Below are 19,603 nucleotides of genomic sequence, written 5' to 3'. Positions count from 1 at the left end.
GTTCAAAATGAAAGACACTTTCCATTTAAATAGTGATGAGGGGGTATCTCTTCTTTAACAGGGTCATTAATCTTTACAATTCTCTACCCCAGAAAGCTGTGGAGGCTGTGCCATCAAACATACCCAAGGCTGAATTGGATGGTTGTTTTGAACTATTAGGTAATCAATGGTTAAAGCAAATAGGCAATAAAGTGCAAATGAAGAGACGCTGTGATTTTATTGAATGGCGGAGCAGGCTTGAGAAGCGAGGAGTCAAGAGTGCGTGGTGCTGGAAAAGCACAGCATGTCATGCAGCATCCAAGGAGCAGGAGAATTGATATTTCCAGCAATAACCCTTCCTGATGAAGGGCTCCTGCCCGAAACATTGATTCTACCGCTCCTTGGAAGCTGTCTGACCTGCTCTGCTTTTCCAGCACCACACATTCTCGACTCTGATCTCCAGCAACTGCAGTCCTCACCTTCTCCTCCCTGAGAAGCGGGGAATCTAATGGTCTACTCCTGCTTCTATTTTTTCATGTTGTCTTTCAGGGTAGGGAATTGTAAAGATTCACAGTCCTTTGAATGAAGAAATTTCTTATCTCATTCTAAAATAGCTGCTACATTGATTTGGAATCATGACCCTTGGCTCTATACTCTCCAGCCAGAGGAAACAACCTCTATCCTGTCAAGTCACTTAAGAATTTTATGTTCCAATGAGATTACCTTCTTCCAAACTCTAAGGATATACACTCCCTCCAACTTAAGGAGATCAATCCTCAGGTCAGGAAAACAAAAGTTTTACAGAGTAATTCCGTTATCCAAAAGAATCTGATGTTTTTCAACATGCTCATCAAGGTCCTATAATTTTTACAGTAACACTTACCCTGTTACATAAAATAATTGAACCATTACCTGTTCCTTCATAACTTCTTTATGACCAACAAATCAATTTCATGATGCTAACCTTCATGCCCAGGGGCAACTGAATTCCTCTGACCAGAAATCATAGGTGCCCTTGTCAGCTACGTAGAGGTATTAGGCACTAACATGTGCAAATAAGGGCTATAATCCCTGTTTAAGGAACTTCTCTTAAATTGTTATATGTTGGCTATCTTGTAACTCTTATGAAGCTTTTATCTCTCCAGCCTTTATGTGAAGGGGAATAAAGATGGATGAATGGCAGCCAAGGCTTATGAAACACATAAATCAACGAGAACAAGCGCAACAAAGCTCATGTTTCAACTACAATGATCAAACATGCCATTGATATCTTGAAGCGACGCTTCAATGTCTGGACTGATCAAGGACAGTCAATTTCTCACCCTAAGGATTTCCTGAATAATTGTCAATTGCTGCTTGCTCCATAAGTCTGCCCTTGGAGGAGGTTTTAACTTGTAGCTTGATGCAGAAAGGCAAAGTAAGGGGGTGAAAAGCCACTGAGAAATTAAGAGCAAAACCAGCAATGCAGTGAGAAAGACCGATGAGCCTTATGTTAATTTTAAAGGGCTTCCAAAGATTGCCTCAGCTGCAACATTTCTTAAAGAAGCAAAACCACAATTGCCAAGTAACTGTGCCCAAACCACACTTTCATATCTGATTCTGCAAATACTATCCAATGCTGACTTCCTGCTGTCGTGCAATCAAACGACAAATAAATATTCAGCATGATATTTAAGTCAAGTGCAAGACATGCATTTCTATTATTATGTACTGTGAACACTGGCTGCTTGAATTGGCACATGGTTGGTACATGTGCTCTGTTTCAGATGTTTGATACTTCGGTCACCACTCCTTCTACGTGATGTCTTTAGATTAGATTAGATTACTTACAGTGTGGAAACAGGCCCTTCGGCCCAACAAGTCCACATCGACCCACCGAAGCGCAACCCACCCATACCCCTACATTTACCCCTTCACCTAACACTACGGGCAATTTAGCATGGTCAATTCACCTAACCAGTACATCTTTGGACTGTGGGAGGAAACTGGAGCACCCGGAGGAAACCCACGCAGACACGGGGAGAATGTGCAAACTCCACACAGTCAGTTGCTTGTGGCGGGAATTGAACCCTGGTCTCTGGCGCTGTGAGGCAACAGTGCTCCTTGTGAATAAATAAGTCTAATGGCCGGCTGCAGGATTTAAACAACAATATGCTGGGAGTCCTCTTGTGGTGCACTGGGAGGGTTGTACCCTGTGAGTCAACCCTATCCAAGTCTGTGGATGAATGCTGTTGTCGGGACTTTAAGAGACGTTCCCCCTACTTGCCATGTCAGATGTTTGAGGGGAAATGATTTCTTAAACTTTGTGTCTGTTTAGAGTCCTTAGAATTCCATGGTTGCTAAATGAGCTTTTTGTAACGTGCACCCCCAGTGATTATGCAGATTTAAATATGGGTATTGTCTTTGTAGTGTTATCTCCAGTGCTTAACTGTCTAGGTACATGATACAATCGTTACTTTTTATTAAATGGCTTAAACTAAAAATAGCAAAATCAACACCTTGCTTTAATATAGCAGCTTTAACATAATAACATATTTAAAACTGCTTCACAGGAGAAAGGTAAAACAAAATACCAAACTTATATTAGGATGGTTGATTAAATCTTCAGATTCCTGAAGGCACAATGACCAACTATAGGCCATATGAAGTTTGACTGGAGAAAGATCGTTTACTCCTCCCAATTCAATCATTACTAGCAAAGAGAAATGCTGAAGAGGCAGATGCACCGACATGCAAAAAGCTTGCAAATGAATATGATTGTAACCTGAAAAAGAATACCTTTTACGTCATTGTAAAGATTATGATCCTTCTTGGAAAGAAAGTATTAATTGTTTTGAGTAGGTCACTTATTTTACATCCTAGTAATATGAACATATGGAGGGGCTCTTAACATTAATTATGAAGCCTTTGTTGCCATAAGTAGTTTATTGCAGATGTCTAACTCTTCCTCCAAGATTTCATAGGCTAAGTAGCACACCTCAGTTGCAGTTTCCTTGGAGGCTTAGGTTTTCTCATGTCTCTTCTGTCTTATTTATGGAACTGACTTAGTTGCAATTGACCTGATCCTGTGGTTGTATCTGCTGTCAGACATATGTTTCATGTAGTTCTGTATTTCTGGTTTGTTGATCTCCTTCTCCTCCCGTGCAATTAAACCACAAATGACCCAACACCCAACCATTGAGACAAATAAACTTCTGTGCTATTTGTTTCTGCATCTGTTTTGGTGGCTCATTTACATGCTCCAGTTCTTTAAGTGGCTTAACATGGAGGAAAATATTCATGTTTCTATTTGACTGTACAGCTGCAGACTTCTTAATGTCATATTGTGCTAATCTTTATTAATCCAATTTTGAAGGTTAGCAATCTTCATATCAGTACTAAACATGGGGAAACAGCATTTCACACTTTTGATTGACATTTATCCTCTTGTGATCCAGCTTATTTTTAAATCAGATTAATGCAAAAGGAAAGTATTTGACCCTAAATACCAGATTGTTTCCAATGCCAAGAAGACAGGAACCTCAGGGGATAAATAAATCACAGGAAGTTTCAGATGAAAATGGTTGACGTACGAGATTTGGAAGTTTATAACTATAAGAAATACATAATAACTTTTCTCTGGACCAAATTCCAGCCTCGGGAGAATGTGGAGTTTGCGCATTGTCCCCGTGTCTGTGTGGGTTTTTTCCGGGTGCTCCAGTTTCCTCCCACAATCGAAAAATGTACAGGTGAGGTGAATTAGCTGCGCTAGATTGCCCATAGTGTTCTGGGATATATAGGTTAGGTGCATGAGTCATGGGTAAATGTAGGGGAATGGGTTTGGATTGGATACTCTTCAGCAGGTCAGTGTGGACTTGTTGGGCCAAAGGGCCTGTTTCCGCAAAGTAGGGATTCTAATTCTAATTCTGAAAGGAGGAAAACACACTTGTCTAAAGAAAATTGGGGAATGACCAAATAAAGATCTTTGGGATTACAAAAGATTTCGGTAGAACAACCATAGAGAATACGTTTCCATGTAAGAAGAGTTCAAAATTTGGGATCATAAATGGCTAATAAGTCTAATTCATAATTCAGCAGAAATAGTTTTACCTAGAGGATGGTTCGAGCTTGTAACTCACGACTGCAAGGATTAGTTGATGCTGATTGCATTAATGTAATTAAGGTGGATGTTACAGAGTAAACAAGGAAGAAAGAAATTTGAAGAATATGTTAAGAGCATGAGTTATAAGAATACAGTATGAAGTAAGGTGGGAGAATGCTTGTGTGGAGTAAACACTTCAGTTCGGACCTTTGGGATGAAACATTTCATTCTGTGCAAGGAATTCTACAGAATTTCATATTTAATTCCGAGGTTAGTAATCTGAAGGAAAACGCTGAAATAGAGTTGGAACATCCTGGTTCAGTTTATGGTTAAATCTTATTTCAGTACTAAGTGAACCAATCTCAGCCAGTCTGCCGCAAGGAATTCTACTCTTTATCCTGGTGTCCTTGGGTAAGAGAGGGGAAAATATCAGGCAGAGTTGCTTGTCCTCATAATCATTCAGTTCATGTGTTATTACGACCAGACAATGTTCGTCTGTGGTGCTCCCTGGACACATACTGTCTCACATATGAAGAACAGTCGCTTTGATGAGATACAAAGTATGAATGAAAATGCCCCACTACAAGTCAATACATTTTGAGGGGAAGGGAGGACTTTGCAGACAGAATGGAGCTCATAATGAAGGTGATAAAGTAAGCAATTCTGCACACCATTAAGTTACAATGGTGAACCTTATTTTAGAGACTTCATAAAAGTCATAATTTGCACATTGTTACGCTGACTCAACTAGAAGGCAAATAGCATTTCCATTTCATTCAGTCATAAAAGGAACATTAAATAAAATGTGCCAAGGTACTAATGGCTGTGTCACTCAAGCTTCAGATTATAAAACTAGAGTCTGAATGCCAGTCTCAACTGACGTTCATGTTGAAATTCCCCACAGGGAACAAGTGAACCTGTCTCTGATGGGCCATCTGGAAATCAATATAAAAGTAAAAGTTGGTATTCATGACAGATGTAATGTGTGAGGAATTGTCCTGCTTTCCGATCTTGAAGAATAGTGCAGGTGTAAATGTAAGGGATTCACTTGAGAAAGGAAAGCGAGTGAGTGGTAAAACAAAATATCCTAATCAAAAGCAAATGATACTTAAGATATCAGCAATTATTGCTTAACTTTGAGCTTATCTATTTCAATTGGTAACAAATGTCATTTTAAATTTATCACAATCAGATTTTGGGAGGTATGAGTTTTGAATTATGAGCACGATTCTTCCTCCCTCGAAGTGATGAAAAGGGAAATTAATGAGGTGAGTTCGCTCTGGTCATCATCTTCTTGTCATCATCTCACTAATTAAGATAATGGCGAAAAGGTACATGGATCACTTATTTTTAAAAACTATTTTCTAATCAACCTGCTCAGTGATGTTATTACATACCTCTGAAGCAGACAGGCCATGAACCTGGGCCTCCTAGTCCAGAGGCAGAAACATTACTGATGTGCCTCACTTTCAATTAAACCCTTTGAATGCTGGCCACTTAAGGGCCTCGCAGTAAGGCAGACTGGGAAGATTGGCCTACAGGCACCAACACAGTGAGGCAGACTGGGAAGATTGGCCTACAGGCACCAACACAGTGAGGCAGACTGGGAAGATTGGCCTACAGGCACCATCGCAGTGAGGCAAACTGGGAAGATTGGCCTACAGGCACCATCGCAGTGAGGCAGACTGGGAAGATTGGCCTACAGGCACCATCGCAGTGAGGCAAACTAGCCTCTTCCTCATTCTTCTCCCTGCCTGGTGATTGAGAAAAGTGGCTAGTTGTCCTACTGGGAAACAAGGGTGACCTGCTTGGCAGGTTATATGGGGATTCCAATGCTCCCATTTGGGCAAGAAGATTATATGTTTTATCTTCTCACTGGTGAATCCCTTGAGGAGTAGGCCTCAACTGGCAGACTAAGGACTTGGAAGCTGCCAGTCTTCAATTGGTCAGCTAATTCTGATGACCAGGGATGTCTGTTGAAGCTTGTGATTTGCTGAGAAACTTGCTAAAGATCACCACCCAGCTCTTAATGACATGAGTGGCTGACAATATGGTGAGTTTGCATAATGCTGGGGCCAGTGAGTTAGTCACCAACCAATATGTTTCCTTTCCAAACCATAATGGAAAATGCTGCCCTAGGTTTCATACTAACTTGAATATTACTTTATTTTTGATTTCAGTCAAATTGAAGAATGTAAGTAAATGAAAATATATGAGTTACTTTTGTGACCAAGATTAGAAAACGTGTGTCATTAACTCAACCTGATTTCTAATTTATTAGCATTTAAGGGTGTTTTATCCCAATCTAAATATAATTGTATTCATGAATAGTCAAAGGAAGCATGGAATCGATAAAATTCAATTAACTGTATGACCTTTCAATGTTGAATACATATTTGTTGAACATGAAATTTCATACTATATTCTAAGGCATACATATAAAAAGGTCTGTTAAAAAGTGTTCCATTATTGCCTATCACATACTCCTTAGTACACTCTCTCTATATGTTGCACCTCATTGCCGAAAAAATGTATTGATTGTGGTCTTCATAGCTAAAGCTGAAGACCTCATAAAGATATAATGATCATATCCCCAAGGCAAAGCATGCTTAAGGAATCAGCTGTTTTCACTTCTTCCTGCTCCACAAAATGGGACCTGCTATGCAAAACATTATCTGCAATTTTGCGTCAATGGGGAATAAAAATAAAAAGAATATAACTAACTTTGTCTTTAAAAATAATTCACACATGTCCAATGCCTAAGGTGCTTGGTAAATCCCTCATGCAGACGGTCAGTTACCAAACCATTTTGTCCTTAGCACCAAACCAAACTCAAGGGAAAGATCACACATGGGTTTCAATTTAATGTTGTGAGATAATAGTTTCATGCTTGGGTTGTAACATGAATGCAAGGACGTGAACTGTGTTAATTCAGTGAGCTCAATTTTGCTTGCCAGAGCATGATTGTCAATATTTAGCTCCTGGCGTACGTCAAGAATCTTTATGGAAATGTGTTTAAATACAAGCTAAAACAATCCTTCCAAAGTAAAAATATATATTTAAAAGCTAGGTTAAAATATTGTTTCACTTCTGTTCTATTAACTATGGTTGTTTACTTTGTTATTCTACACACAGAATATAGTTGAAACACAATTCTTAAAATCCCAGCAGTGTTTAGACATGGCTTGAATTTAAAAGCTGCAGAATTTAGTATAGTTATCAGATAAAGAGAGTGAAGAATTGCATTCTAGTCATGCCCACCCTTTCTAATTTTCCTTTTCTCTATTTTGTCTCCTTTGCTGTTCCCTGAGGACTAGGGTGATTGATAGCCTAATCCAATGACTGTATTACAGCAGCCTCATCTTGGAATGTTTCCTTATCATTAGCAGTTACCCTATGGTTAAATTCACAGCTCAGTGCTTGATACAGCCCCTGAGATTTAAAGGGCTGGCCTTCAGAAAATATTTAAAATAAACTGAAATCTTGACAGTACTAAGATCTGCGTTCTTTCCAGTAAGTATTTTATAAAAAATTAATTTGATGTGCACTACCCTGGCCCCATGTAAGTCTATAATGTGACCAGCTGTTACAACAGCTAACTGAAACGTGCTGCTACATTAAGCAGAACAAGCATGCCATGACAGTGAAATAAAGTACTTATATTTGACTCTTTTATACGCTGACTAAGAGCAATATTTATTCTAAAAGAGGGATAGAGACAATGTGGTTCAAAGATTTAAATCATTTAAACCATTCTGAAGCAGTCGGTAAATGCAAAACTGCCTAGAATGCAGCAGGAACTCCCAGGTGTAAAATAATGCATCTCATAAACTTCTATTCTGTCGAAATGTCAAGCCATGGCTCTATAGTACTTCAAAGCTAGTACTTGGCATTTTCCATTGTCTGCTGTGTTGTCATCAAGCAAACTCGAACATTGAAGATTTGTGTAGGGCAGGCAACAACAAACTTCCACTGTACTATCACAGCTTTTAACTCATGTACCATCTCCATTTACAGCAATAAGGTGAGGGATGAATAAGCTTTACTGAAATAACTAAATTAACAGTTTTGCTCATTTATTGATGCTAATAGACATTTTTGGATAGTTTGCGATGAAAACCTAGTTTCTTGAATTCTAGTATCATCCCAAGGAAGAGAGGAATCAACACATTTTGGTTCAACTTCTGCAGAGCCTTAGTTAGGTCTGAAAATGTGATGGACTCCAAACAGGACAAAATTGATTATGTGAAGGATACATTGCAGAAAATGGTAAGGGGAGGAGGAGTATGGAAAATTAATACATATATTGGAAAACTGTAATAAAAGATGCAGTTGGAGAAGAAAGAATGGATAACTGACACATTGGGATTTTTGAAATCTCTGACAAAGACTGACCTGCTATATATTCACAATTCTGTTTCAGCATCAAGATCTCTATTTTCTCTATCTTCTAAGATATTTGTTTGTTTACCACTTCTGCATGTCTCTACTCGATAATACAAGGGAACACAGCCTGTAATCATTTATATGAATAGAACGTGTGATAATATCTTCTGGAAATAAACATCAGAATAGTTCATAACAGAAATTAAGACATACAAATGATTCCTTTGGCCTATAATATAAATGAGTAAAGCAAGGTGTGCATTTGTTTTGTATTTCTAATATGAGCATTAAAAATGTGAAAGGAGGGAAGACAAACAAATTTCTGTAACAGGGACTTCATGACACTTTTCTTCTCAATTTCCCAGTGCACCCTCCCCAACTGCTTTGCTGCAGTGTTGTATGAGCAAAAGAAAGAGGCATTCCATAACTCAAGCTTCTCCATATGTTATCAGTACTAGCTGTGCTGACCAGTGGTGAGAATGGTTGGGACAATAGTAGAGCGATCAAACTATAAGCTGCTACAAGGACCTTACAGTGTCTCTTCAGTCTCGGAGGAAATGCTGTACAGTGATGAGGGCAATACTTACCAGACACACCACCATATGTGGTTCGCCTGTCTCTACCAACAGCAGGCAATGGTGTACCGTCTGCAAGTACTCCTATCAACCCAGAGACAGTATTGGTTGCTGTAACGCCATTTGCACCACCTGTGTGAAAAGGCAGCACTTAATTAAATTCCGGTCCATCAATACATTTTGACTTGGATTGTCATGCAAAAACTAATAGATAGGTGACAATCATTTCAAAGTTAGTAACACAAACAGGCAAATGAAACTTGCATTACAATGAAACTTTAAAAAAAGGAAAATTTTTACATTGAAGTATTAAAATAGCTCGAAAAGCACGCGTGAGTAAAGGATAAACTGCAGTTATTCTCCGAGCAGCATTCTGAATGCCTGTGCATTCAATCCTTGCTATAGCCTCTTACCTTCCTGAGCTGCCGATGCTATGTTTACAATGTCTGTGACATTCGGGGTCAGCTTGGCAAAGAATGGAATCTTAACAGCTTGTCGTACCCAACGGCAGATGTTTCGCACCAGCTTTGGATCCTGTTCAAATGGGTCAGTTACAGAGCTAGATGAGAAACTAATCTGATAAAGCTGTGCAGAGAGACTGGCACAGTCTAATGCTGCCAATCTGCCTGCACTGCATGTGACACTGAAGGCACTGTAACCATCTCATTATTTGATCCTCAGATCACAGCAGCAAACAGCAGAGCCGTAATAATATCATCTAATGCAATTACATTTTTCTTGTGTACAGAATAAGCTGAAAGAATCAGTCTCCATTTATAATGGAATTTACAACAATAATTGTACTACTTGTTACTGTAGCAAATACTGATTGGCCCAGATCAGCTATTGTGCAATATCTATTTCGACATTAAAGCCTTTTTAAAATAATAATATCTTTCATCGTTGTTCTACTGACAAGGGAAAAAGAACATTAAATCATCTGCTTTCTTCTGTTGCCAATTTCTTTCTGTCTCTTGAATGCTTGGATAGTGAACTTGATTGAAATCCGTGTACACTAATCACCCTCTAAATCTTTGCTCTAGTGCCATTTATTCATATGTGAGCATTTACAATTTGTGTGCAATGATGGGAAGGGACAGGAATGGGTTGGAGTAGTAACACAACAGTGTCCATTCCCACCCTTACTGATTGTTCAGTTAGGTAAACCTATTTACAACCCAAGCCAGTGAGGCCTTCTTTGCACTTGCATCCTTGGCGCATTTGTCCCAGAAAGGACTGCTTAATTGGTGACTCTGTCTTTCCAAGTAACACTGAGGATGTATCATAAACTGGAGGTGCATGGTATTGGGCTTTATTCTCACTGCAGATTGCCCAGACTGCAATGCTATAAAGAAAAACACTGAGGACACTCCTTATGGAATAAACATCTTGGTCCTGTGGGTCAGTTTGTGGTTTTCCAATGCCTTTTTTTTTCGTCAGCATCGGTTAGTGGTTGCATTTCCACTTACATACTGAACATTTTGTCAAAATACAAGCTGCCCATGACTATAGTTCCAAGGTACCAGAATTTGCTGCCTGTTTTGAGTGGTGTGACATTGAATTTGATCCGTGACTACAATTCTCTTGACACTGCTGGGACAGATGACCCATCAGCATTTAAAACTGTTTTTTCACATTGGAAAAGAGTGAAGAATTTCAGCATCAGAAGCCTCTAATCAAGACAAGTTGCATCTTTGGCTTGACATTCCAGTCTTGATAACTTGAGGACTTTCTTGACTTATTGTGCATGAGTGCACACATTTCCCCTGTCAGCAGGGAAAGTTGTAGATCAGGAGGGCAGACAACTAGATGCAGCACTGTTCACTCTATTCTTGATCTCAAATCTGTCATAGATAAAGCAAGTGAACTGAATGGTGCTGGGTAAGTTAGCATGGAAGGACCACATGAGACTGTGAGTCTGAGGAAGACAGCTGATTTCCTCTAGTATCTAGCAGCAGCCCATCCTGCTCATTCAAATGCTTTTTTTGAGGTTCACATTAGAAAATGTGAATTGGTGGTGTTTGCCTTGCTCTACTCTTGGTTTGAAGATGTCATAGGAAGAAGATTATGTTAATCCTGAGTCTGACTGTTCTGAAGTCACATTGTGCCTCTGGATATCTCCTGTTGGCTGATTGATGGAGCTTTGTTAGAATGCCTCTGGCAAAAACTTTCTAGTGATGTAGAGAAGAAAGATGCCTTGGTAATCTTTGCAATTGCCTCAACTGACTTTGACCTTGTAGAATGTTCTGCTGTTTGTGCCTTTTATTCGTCCTTTCAGTACTGTTAGAGAGTCAATAACCTTTTCAAGTCAAAAGAAGTCAGTCTGCTCCATCAAGCTCACACGTGATAGAGAGCTGTAGAAGATCATCAAGCTCAGGGAGAGACATATTCATGACATGAGAAATTAGCTGGGACAAGTGCTCTATCCAGCAGGCAATTTGCTTGTTTGGACTGCGTGTATTTTTACATTTGTGGGTTTCGAGGGAACAACGTTGCTGATAGTCATTCCGGATGAAGGGCTTATGCCCGAAATGTCGACTCGCCTGCTCCTCAGGTGCTGCCTGACCAGCTGTGTTTTTCCAACACCATACTCTCGACTGTAGTCTTTTAATGTCATGCTTAGCTTCCTGGGTGATTGCATTTGACCAAAAATCTAATAGTCAGGATTTTAATTCCAAGTGTGTTTGAATCATAAAATGTAACATTGTTCTTTTTATGATGGAGAATTATTTTCTTCATCCTGAACAAAATCCCCTTGCTCCCCTGATCCTGGAGCTCGCTTCAATACAAACTGGCGCAACTTCAATTTGTCAACATGCAGCAGCAGAATGTAAAATGAAACAGGTTTATCTGCCCAGTGCTTTAATGCATCAGTTGCTTAAACCATATGCCAAAAACTGATCAATGCATGCACAATGTAGATGCATCTCTCATCTAGAGCACTGCTTATCCAGCAGTACTAGAAATGAATTAGACTGTCCTTTGCAGAAGTATTAGCATTGAATGCAACAATGGGACCTTGCTATTTTAGTCACATGTAGGAGTCCTCAACAAACTTTGTTTGATACATGTAGGATAGTTCAATATTTGGGCAGTCATTAATTTAAGAAGCTTTAAAAACATTTGAAGAAGCATTCTTATTAATACCCAACATATACAGTAAGCAGCATCTACATAGGTCAACCAATGTGCTATACAGATCAACTCACAAGCTGATTTAGCAATTAAATCATCTGCATTAGGTTACCTTTAATGGCTAATGGGTAAAGAAAAATGAATTTTGAATTATCGAATGGTAAAGTTTTAAGTACAGGCATTAATTATAACTAACATTCTACAAACTTTATTTTTAAAAATCAGTTCTAAGTAGAGGCATAATACAGTTTTGTTTTGTATACACATGAAATAAATGTCTTTACTGGAATGAACAAAACACTATGCTTTAAATATTACATTCATTCAAATTAAACAGATGTGTTCAAAATATTTTGGCAGCCATTTCTAAAGTAATCTTTTTAAAAATTCTGATAGTTCTTGTGATAATATATTCTAATATTATAAATGTAATATATTAATTATATAAGCCAGCATTTACAATGATTGATGGCACTCGATGTTCCTAATATTTTTATACATTTCAAATGACATTTTTTTTAAAGAAAAACTTCAGTTAAATGCTAAATCCTGTTTGCTACACTCCCAACATTCTAAAGGTATATAATTTAGAGGAAAAACCTATTTATACATACATTAAAATGTAGATTATATAAATCCATATGAAGTTTGAACTTTACATATAATGGTTAAAACTGAATTACTCAGAGGGTAAACTGGGTGAAATTATAATGAACCAAACAGCTGGTACTGAATATTTCTTCCAAATGCCAGTTTATTAGCAAATTAGCTGTTTGACAGAACTTAAACTCAAAGACAATTCTCCCTACAATTTTCAAGATAACTAAAACATCTAGTAGCTTCTTCTTAAATGAGCTGATCTAGTTTGTCATTAATTATGGCAGTAATTATCAACTGTCAAGAGGCATCAAGCATTTTACCATATTTATACATCCTAGTAATATTTGCACTGAGAGCAGGCCTTTCATGTTGGAACATCTCAAAAATGCTTCATACAAGGAACCGCTTATTTTTTAAAGTGCTTTTATTTATTGCTATTCTGGCAAATCTATCATAAATCATTCCACAAATACAACAGAAATCTCTAAAGTACTCCTGTTTCAGACCAACATACAATACACAAGTCAAATTCGCCAGTGTGGTGCTGTATTACAATTGGACAGCCAATGTTAATTAATATTTATATTAATTAACCCTAAGAATTCCATGGAGAAGTTCACTCATTTGGCTGGTGTCATGCAAGGGGGAGCCTCTGCTGAGTTAGTACAGCATCTTGGAAGTTGGTTCTCAGCCAAATGAGGCCTTTGTTCAAAGGGTTAGAGACAAAAATAAAACTGGAGATGCTGGTATCCACAGTAGACAGGCAGGAGGCTGGAAGAACACAGCAGGCCAGGCAGCATCAGGAGTTGGAGAAGTCGATGTTTTGGGTGTAACCCTTCTTCAGGACTGTTTAAAGGGAGCTGTTAAAAACCAAATGGTGTAGTGTGTGTGATATTTACTTTGAGTCCCGAATGCTGAGATGAGATTCTTGCTGGAGAGCGGTGAGAGGACTATTAATGGAGGTTATCACTTGTTATCACCCTTACTATTACTTAATATTGCCCAATTATTATGCACTCTACCAATCTCCCACCTGTGGAATCAAAACTAGGTGCTGAGAACTTCCCATGTCAAAGTCAGATCGGGTACCTGGTGAAATAACTCCACAGAGGCTGGTATCCCATCACCAAATCATCCTCTATTTCCAAGTGGAAAGTCCCTGACACTGATTCAGTTCCCTTAGAGCCAGCTCTCAGACTGAACAGGATATCTGACTCCCCTGTTTTTATCTGTCAGCCAGGGCTCCCTGGTGGAGCAGATTAACTGCCCTAATCAGGGAACTCATATTCTATATGATCTGCCTGGCTGACCTCATTACAATCACTACACTGGAAACTCCAGCTCTCTACTTGTATCTCTGGACTTCCATCTTGGACACTAGGCATCAACATCTCAGGTCACACTCCATTGGCAGTGCTGACACACACCCCATATCCATAGAGGCTGGCATTGGACAGGTCCCAGGCTCTCCACATCATCAGGGCATATCTCCATGCTGCATAGTGGATCGCACTGGGACCGCTTATGGCAATGCTGCTGCCAGGACACTGTACATGAGGGTCAGGCACCCAGTTCACAATAAGACCAGACTATAGCACAGAGCTCCTCACCTGCTCTGTTAGCATTCACTCACTTTGTGAATACTTGAATGCTCACAGCACTCAGAACACTCCTCGCCATTTTTGCACTTTGCCCCCTCAGCTACCTTTTAAAGGCTCGCAGTATTTCTGCCTTGCCTGCTGTTTAGCACAGACACAAGACTGGGCAGTTTCTCATGTTTGTCACCAGCCATCATGGTAATGGGTGCGGACACGTTACTGTCGGACACTGTGCTCCATCAATCTCACACCGACAGTATGTGCCAGCAACCAATGCATCAAACATACTGCATGTGCTTCAACCATGCCTCATGTTTCAGGTTTCCAGCATTCACAGTAGGTTTTACTTTTACATAGCTTCTTATTTTGGTGACTATTATTTACTTTTGATGTTGGTGAAGAAAAGTCAATGTTTCGCAGTGACTGAAGGCTTCTCTGTATGTGATGGTCTCACATCGTACAATGATAAGATACTGGGCATTGGGGAAAGAATATCGTGACTTACACAGGGTTGTGAGATAGAATGTGATTAAAGATGGGTAAGCTGCTGTGGCTTGGTGCTTAAATAGTGATTGGGGTAGGGACATGCAGCTTTATGTGCAGAGAGGTATTAACATATTGTCTATGTGCTGTGAGACACATTGATTTGTGCTACTACATGCAATTCCAGCTGGCCAGCAGTTGTGTAGGTGCAAGGCTGAGGGTCAAAGATGGTGCCAATGCCAGGAATCCCAGGACATCCTGGCAGTGATGAATACTTCCAATATGCTTCTCTAATTGTGAATGAATTAGCAGTTGTCCATAAAGAGGTCTGAGATTGTTGCCACTTGCAGAAAAACATCACTCTGACTCTGTAAAGAATTTGCTGCAGAACACAGATAATTATCTCTATCTCTGAACTGGGAGCTCTTCATGCTCATCCAAGTTATGGAATCATAATCATAGCATTTTACAATGCAGATGGAGACCATTTGACCCACTGTGCTTTCTGAAAGAGCTCCCTAACTAGTCTCAGTCTCCAGCCCTATCTCCATCGCCCTCTAACTTCACCACTTTCAAACATATATCCAGCTCCCTTTTGCATCCTCCTCTGGAATCTGTCTCCACCTTCTCTCCCAGGCAGCACATTCAAAATCCTAACAACTCTCTGAGTAAAGAGGTTTCTCCTCATCTCACTTCCAGCTCTCTTGCCAGTGATCTTGAAATTGTAACTCCCTAGTTACTGAATCAGAACATCCTTCTTTACACTGTCAAAATTGTTCAAAATCTTTTCTTATATCTAAAATCCCTCATTCTAGGTATCATTCTAGTAAACCTCCTTTGCACTCTCCCAAGGGATTTAATGCCCTTTCTTAAATAAGGTGCTGAGAACTGAACACAATACTCCAAATGTGGTCTGATCAATGATTTATGGAAGTGTAGTATCACTTCTTGCTTTTATACTCTATGCCTGTGTTTATAAACCCAAGGAATCCATAAGCCCTCTTAACAACTGTTTCAACTTGCCTAGCCACCTTCAGAGAGTCATGCATTTAAACCCAGAGGTCCCTTTGCTTCTGTACTCCCCTCAAGGTTGTACCATTGAGCCTGAATTGACTCTCCATTTTACTTCTACCAAAATGCATTACCTCACATTTCTCTACATTGAGTTTCATCTGCCAAGTGTCTGTCCAGTTGCTCCACCCGTCAATTAGCATTAGGACCACTGATAGCCTGACAATGGCTGCTCAAGTTGACTGCAATTAGCCACTCATTCCCCTTAATATTGATGGGAAATGCCTGCAATGTGAATAAGGTGCTACATCACTAGGTAGCTGGCCAGAACAAAGTCAATGGCAATCAGCAATACGTCGGTAGGAGGTAATGAAATAGATGGTTTGATTTTTTTTAAAATCCCCTCTTGCAAGCCCCACCAACAATTGCTCCTGTGTCACGCTAGGCCTTTCAATATTGCCTTCCTACATTGAACAATCAGTGTGTACTTCAGATGGTCAGTAGCTGCCCCTAGTCATCATTAATAAATGTACAAACTGTCAGACAAATCTGCAAATCAGCTGATCTTGTGATATTGAGTAAAGTCAGCTCAATCTTTTATAGGAGTGTGGAGCCTCTCAATTATGCTGACAGTGAGAAACCATACTATTGATCCCAGAAGCAGAAGTTGCTGACAAGGGTTGAAAGAAGGATCGTTTAACATATCTGTAGCCTTTATGTTTTTGAAAAGTCTTGGGCCTGGTGGATACTTCAGAAGAAAAGAAATATTTGGCATGAGGAAGTGAATCTGGGGGTCCATATCCAAGTCTTCCACCTGGTGCTGAATGATGTGTTGCCCATTTCTTGCTGATAATGTGGCTGTTCCTGTCATCCTCAGCTCAGTCAGGTGTTAGTACCTGTTGTACAGAAATCAGGTCCTGAGGACATCTGAAGAGCTCCTGTTTCCCTGCTCAGAGAGGGAGGCGAATATACTGCTCATTCCCATCCCCAATTTTAGCTGGTGCTTCAACCAAGGGAGAGCACATAAAGTAAGTTTTAATTTTATGAGACTTGGAAAAGAGAAGGAAAACTTGGTAGATGCCAATTCCAGGAACCAGTTCCTGCCAGCCCACTCTCTTACATCAAGGGTCTGGGCAAGGCATCTGATGTAATGTGGACTTAGTATCACTTTGCTACCCCAGGGGGAACACCCACCCTCTCGATCCTACATTACAAAGGTCAGTTCAGACCAAAATGGAATACTCCTATTGTCAGGCTGTTGCACATTAGCAGCATGAGCAGCTCTTGCAGACAAAATCAATTAGCAAGTCTCTTTTGCAATGGTAGTATGAGCGCTTACTTCAGGCAGAAATCGTGGGGCCAAAACCGATGAAAGACTAAGATTTAAACCTTTAAAGGTAGCTATTTGTCAGTTTTCCAGTGACATTTGAAGAGCAGGGAAGAAGTTGAAATGCCAAAATTCAACATTACACTGTAAGAGAACTCAGAATAGAGCTGAAGGAAGCTGATAAATATACAATGGGATTATCGGGCAAAAAGGTGATGGCATTAGATGTGATTAGGAGAGGTCATTGACAGTTTCCACCTTCAAATATAAGGAAGGGATTGCTGCTAACTGTTACCATTTATCGAAATACATTCAAATTAAGCTCAAAGGTTCAACAAACAGGGCAAAATATTTGCTATCCAGTTTTAGTGATGAAAATTGCTCTTAGGTTTACAAAAAGGAATAAAAATAGCTGTATGTGTAGCACATGACAAAACTAAATATTAAACATTTTTCAATCTTAACTCATACTCTTCTCAAGCATTTTTGGAAATATTTTGCTGAAAATTGCAAATGCATTGAAGATATTCATGTCCATTTTGTCAACCAACCACAAAATTACTAAAACAATGAAGCAAAGATATGCTATTTCTGGCCTTACTTCGAAAAATAGACTGTTTATTTAAAATTAATGAATCTAAAAGATGTCAAAATGAGCCTAACCAATAGGTTAGGGCTACTTATCTGAGTCAGTGACCTCCGAGACTCATGTAGTTGAGGAGCAATTCATTTTTTTTAAAACAATAGCAGGCATCTGTACCATTCTGCATACCAGCCATATACAACATGCTGGGGTTAGGAGATGGTGTGAAGGCTCTCTTCTCTCTAGCAAAGGGTCCACAATGAATTGTATTTTTAAAGATCAATAAACGGCAATAAACTCTTGTATATCAACGGGACAGGTGACAACTCATTTCCCAGACAGGTCAATCCAGGAAGTGGAACACAAGACTTGCAATAATGTATCCCAGGGCCTGACAGGATTTGGATCACACCTGAGAGCTCACAATGAAATTATGGTGAAAGTATAACAAAATAGCAGTGTTTTGACAGAATGCAAATTTGATTAAAGTTGGTATACCTGTCCACAGGCGAGGCCCATTCCTCTTTCTCCCATGCCATGTGGGCAAGACAGGTTTAGTTCCAAGGCATCGGCACCAGCATCCTACAAATGATGAAGAACTTGAGAGTGCTGCAAGACTATAAATGTAAATTGATTTCCTGAACAGACCGACTTACACCAACAGATCTTGGAAGTAATTCGATCTTTCCAATAGACTGAAAGATGTAGCAGCTGGTCTCATACTCCAGGATTTGATGGGGAGTTTGAATAAAGTGTCAACTTTATATTCTATTTCAGGATTTTGTAACTTGGACTACTCATTCTTTTCCCTCTAAGCAGCATTCAGTCAAAAAGCATGTAATTCATTGGCATCTAACTGGATTGTCATCTTTCTTAGAAAATCCTTTATCTGTAATGGTATGAATTTTAAAAATCAATTGTGAATCAGTTAAGGAAATATACTGTTGAGTCATACCAAATATGATTACAAATAGAATAATCTTAAAATGACAATAATCACTTGGACATGCAGTAGAATTTTTAAAGACCAATGATTTAATTTACTTTAAATGCTGCCACAGAGAAAAAAAGATGTACTAATATTTGATATGTCTTTCTGTTGTTGCTCTCAAAATATCTCTGATGTTAACCCTGCTACTGTGGGATACAGTCAAGCAGAGGCCAATGAGTTTGTAAAGGATTAGGAAATGTTGGCAGGAAACCACTGCATTATCTTTGCAATTTCTTTCTGATGCTATTTGCTGCTGCAATTGTGATATGCAAGCGATATCACAGCAGTGCAGCTGCACTGTAACCAGAATCCCAATATGGGAAAGAAATAGCTGATAGACTGAATTTGTGACAGTTAGTTCAGAAACCAATATGAGGGTGTGACTTACCTAACTGCATCTAATCAAACTGAAGTCATAGGAACATCATCATTGAAACACCACTAACCGTAGCCACTGGAGACCATGTGAAGATAATTACTTTCTTCACATCTAATTGATGTTTCACCTAATTGGCTGGAACTTCCCAAGTCACCGAGTCAACTGGCAACCTCTGGGAAGATTGTGTGGGCCAATCAAACTTGGATACCATTTGGGTTGGGGCTCTCATAAAGTCCTGATGTTTTCATTCAGCTAAAATTCAACCTCAAGCATCAATGAGCTGATTATTAGTGACCATGTGCACTTAAGGTACTATTTTTGCTTGCTGTCTGGACATCTAAACCCAAATCAATACAGTGAGTGACATACTTTAGTTCATATTGGATACTTTAGCTTAAAAATGTGTTGCTGGAAAAGTGCAGCAGGCCAGGCAGCATCAAAGGCACAGGAGAATCGACGTTTTAGGCATAAGCCC

General features: G+C 39.4%; 1 protein-coding gene across 1 annotated transcript in view; it reads right to left on the bottom strand.

Annotated features, from left to right (window-relative positions):
- The window catches only part of LOC140480044 (dihydropyrimidine dehydrogenase [NADP(+)]-like), a 731,044-nt gene that overhangs the window by 160,678 nt on the left and 550,763 nt on the right, over window positions 1-19,603 (bottom strand). Inside the window, exons 16-18 of the mRNA XM_072574601.1 lie at window positions 18,257-18,340; window positions 9,435-9,555; window positions 9,034-9,153 (exon numbers count right to left, since the gene is read on the bottom strand). Coding sequence (XP_072430702.1) covers window positions 9,034-9,153; window positions 9,435-9,555; window positions 18,257-18,340 — 325 coding nt within the window. The remainder of the gene's footprint in view (window positions 1-9,033; window positions 9,154-9,434; window positions 9,556-18,256; window positions 18,341-19,603) is intronic.

The sequence above is a fragment of the Chiloscyllium punctatum genome, chromosome 7, assembly GCF_047496795.1.
Source record: "Chiloscyllium punctatum isolate Juve2018m chromosome 7, sChiPun1.3, whole genome shotgun sequence".
Taxonomy (NCBI): Eukaryota; Metazoa; Chordata; class Chondrichthyes; order Orectolobiformes; family Hemiscylliidae; genus Chiloscyllium; species Chiloscyllium punctatum.
This window is presented reverse-complemented; position numbering and strand designations above follow the sequence as displayed.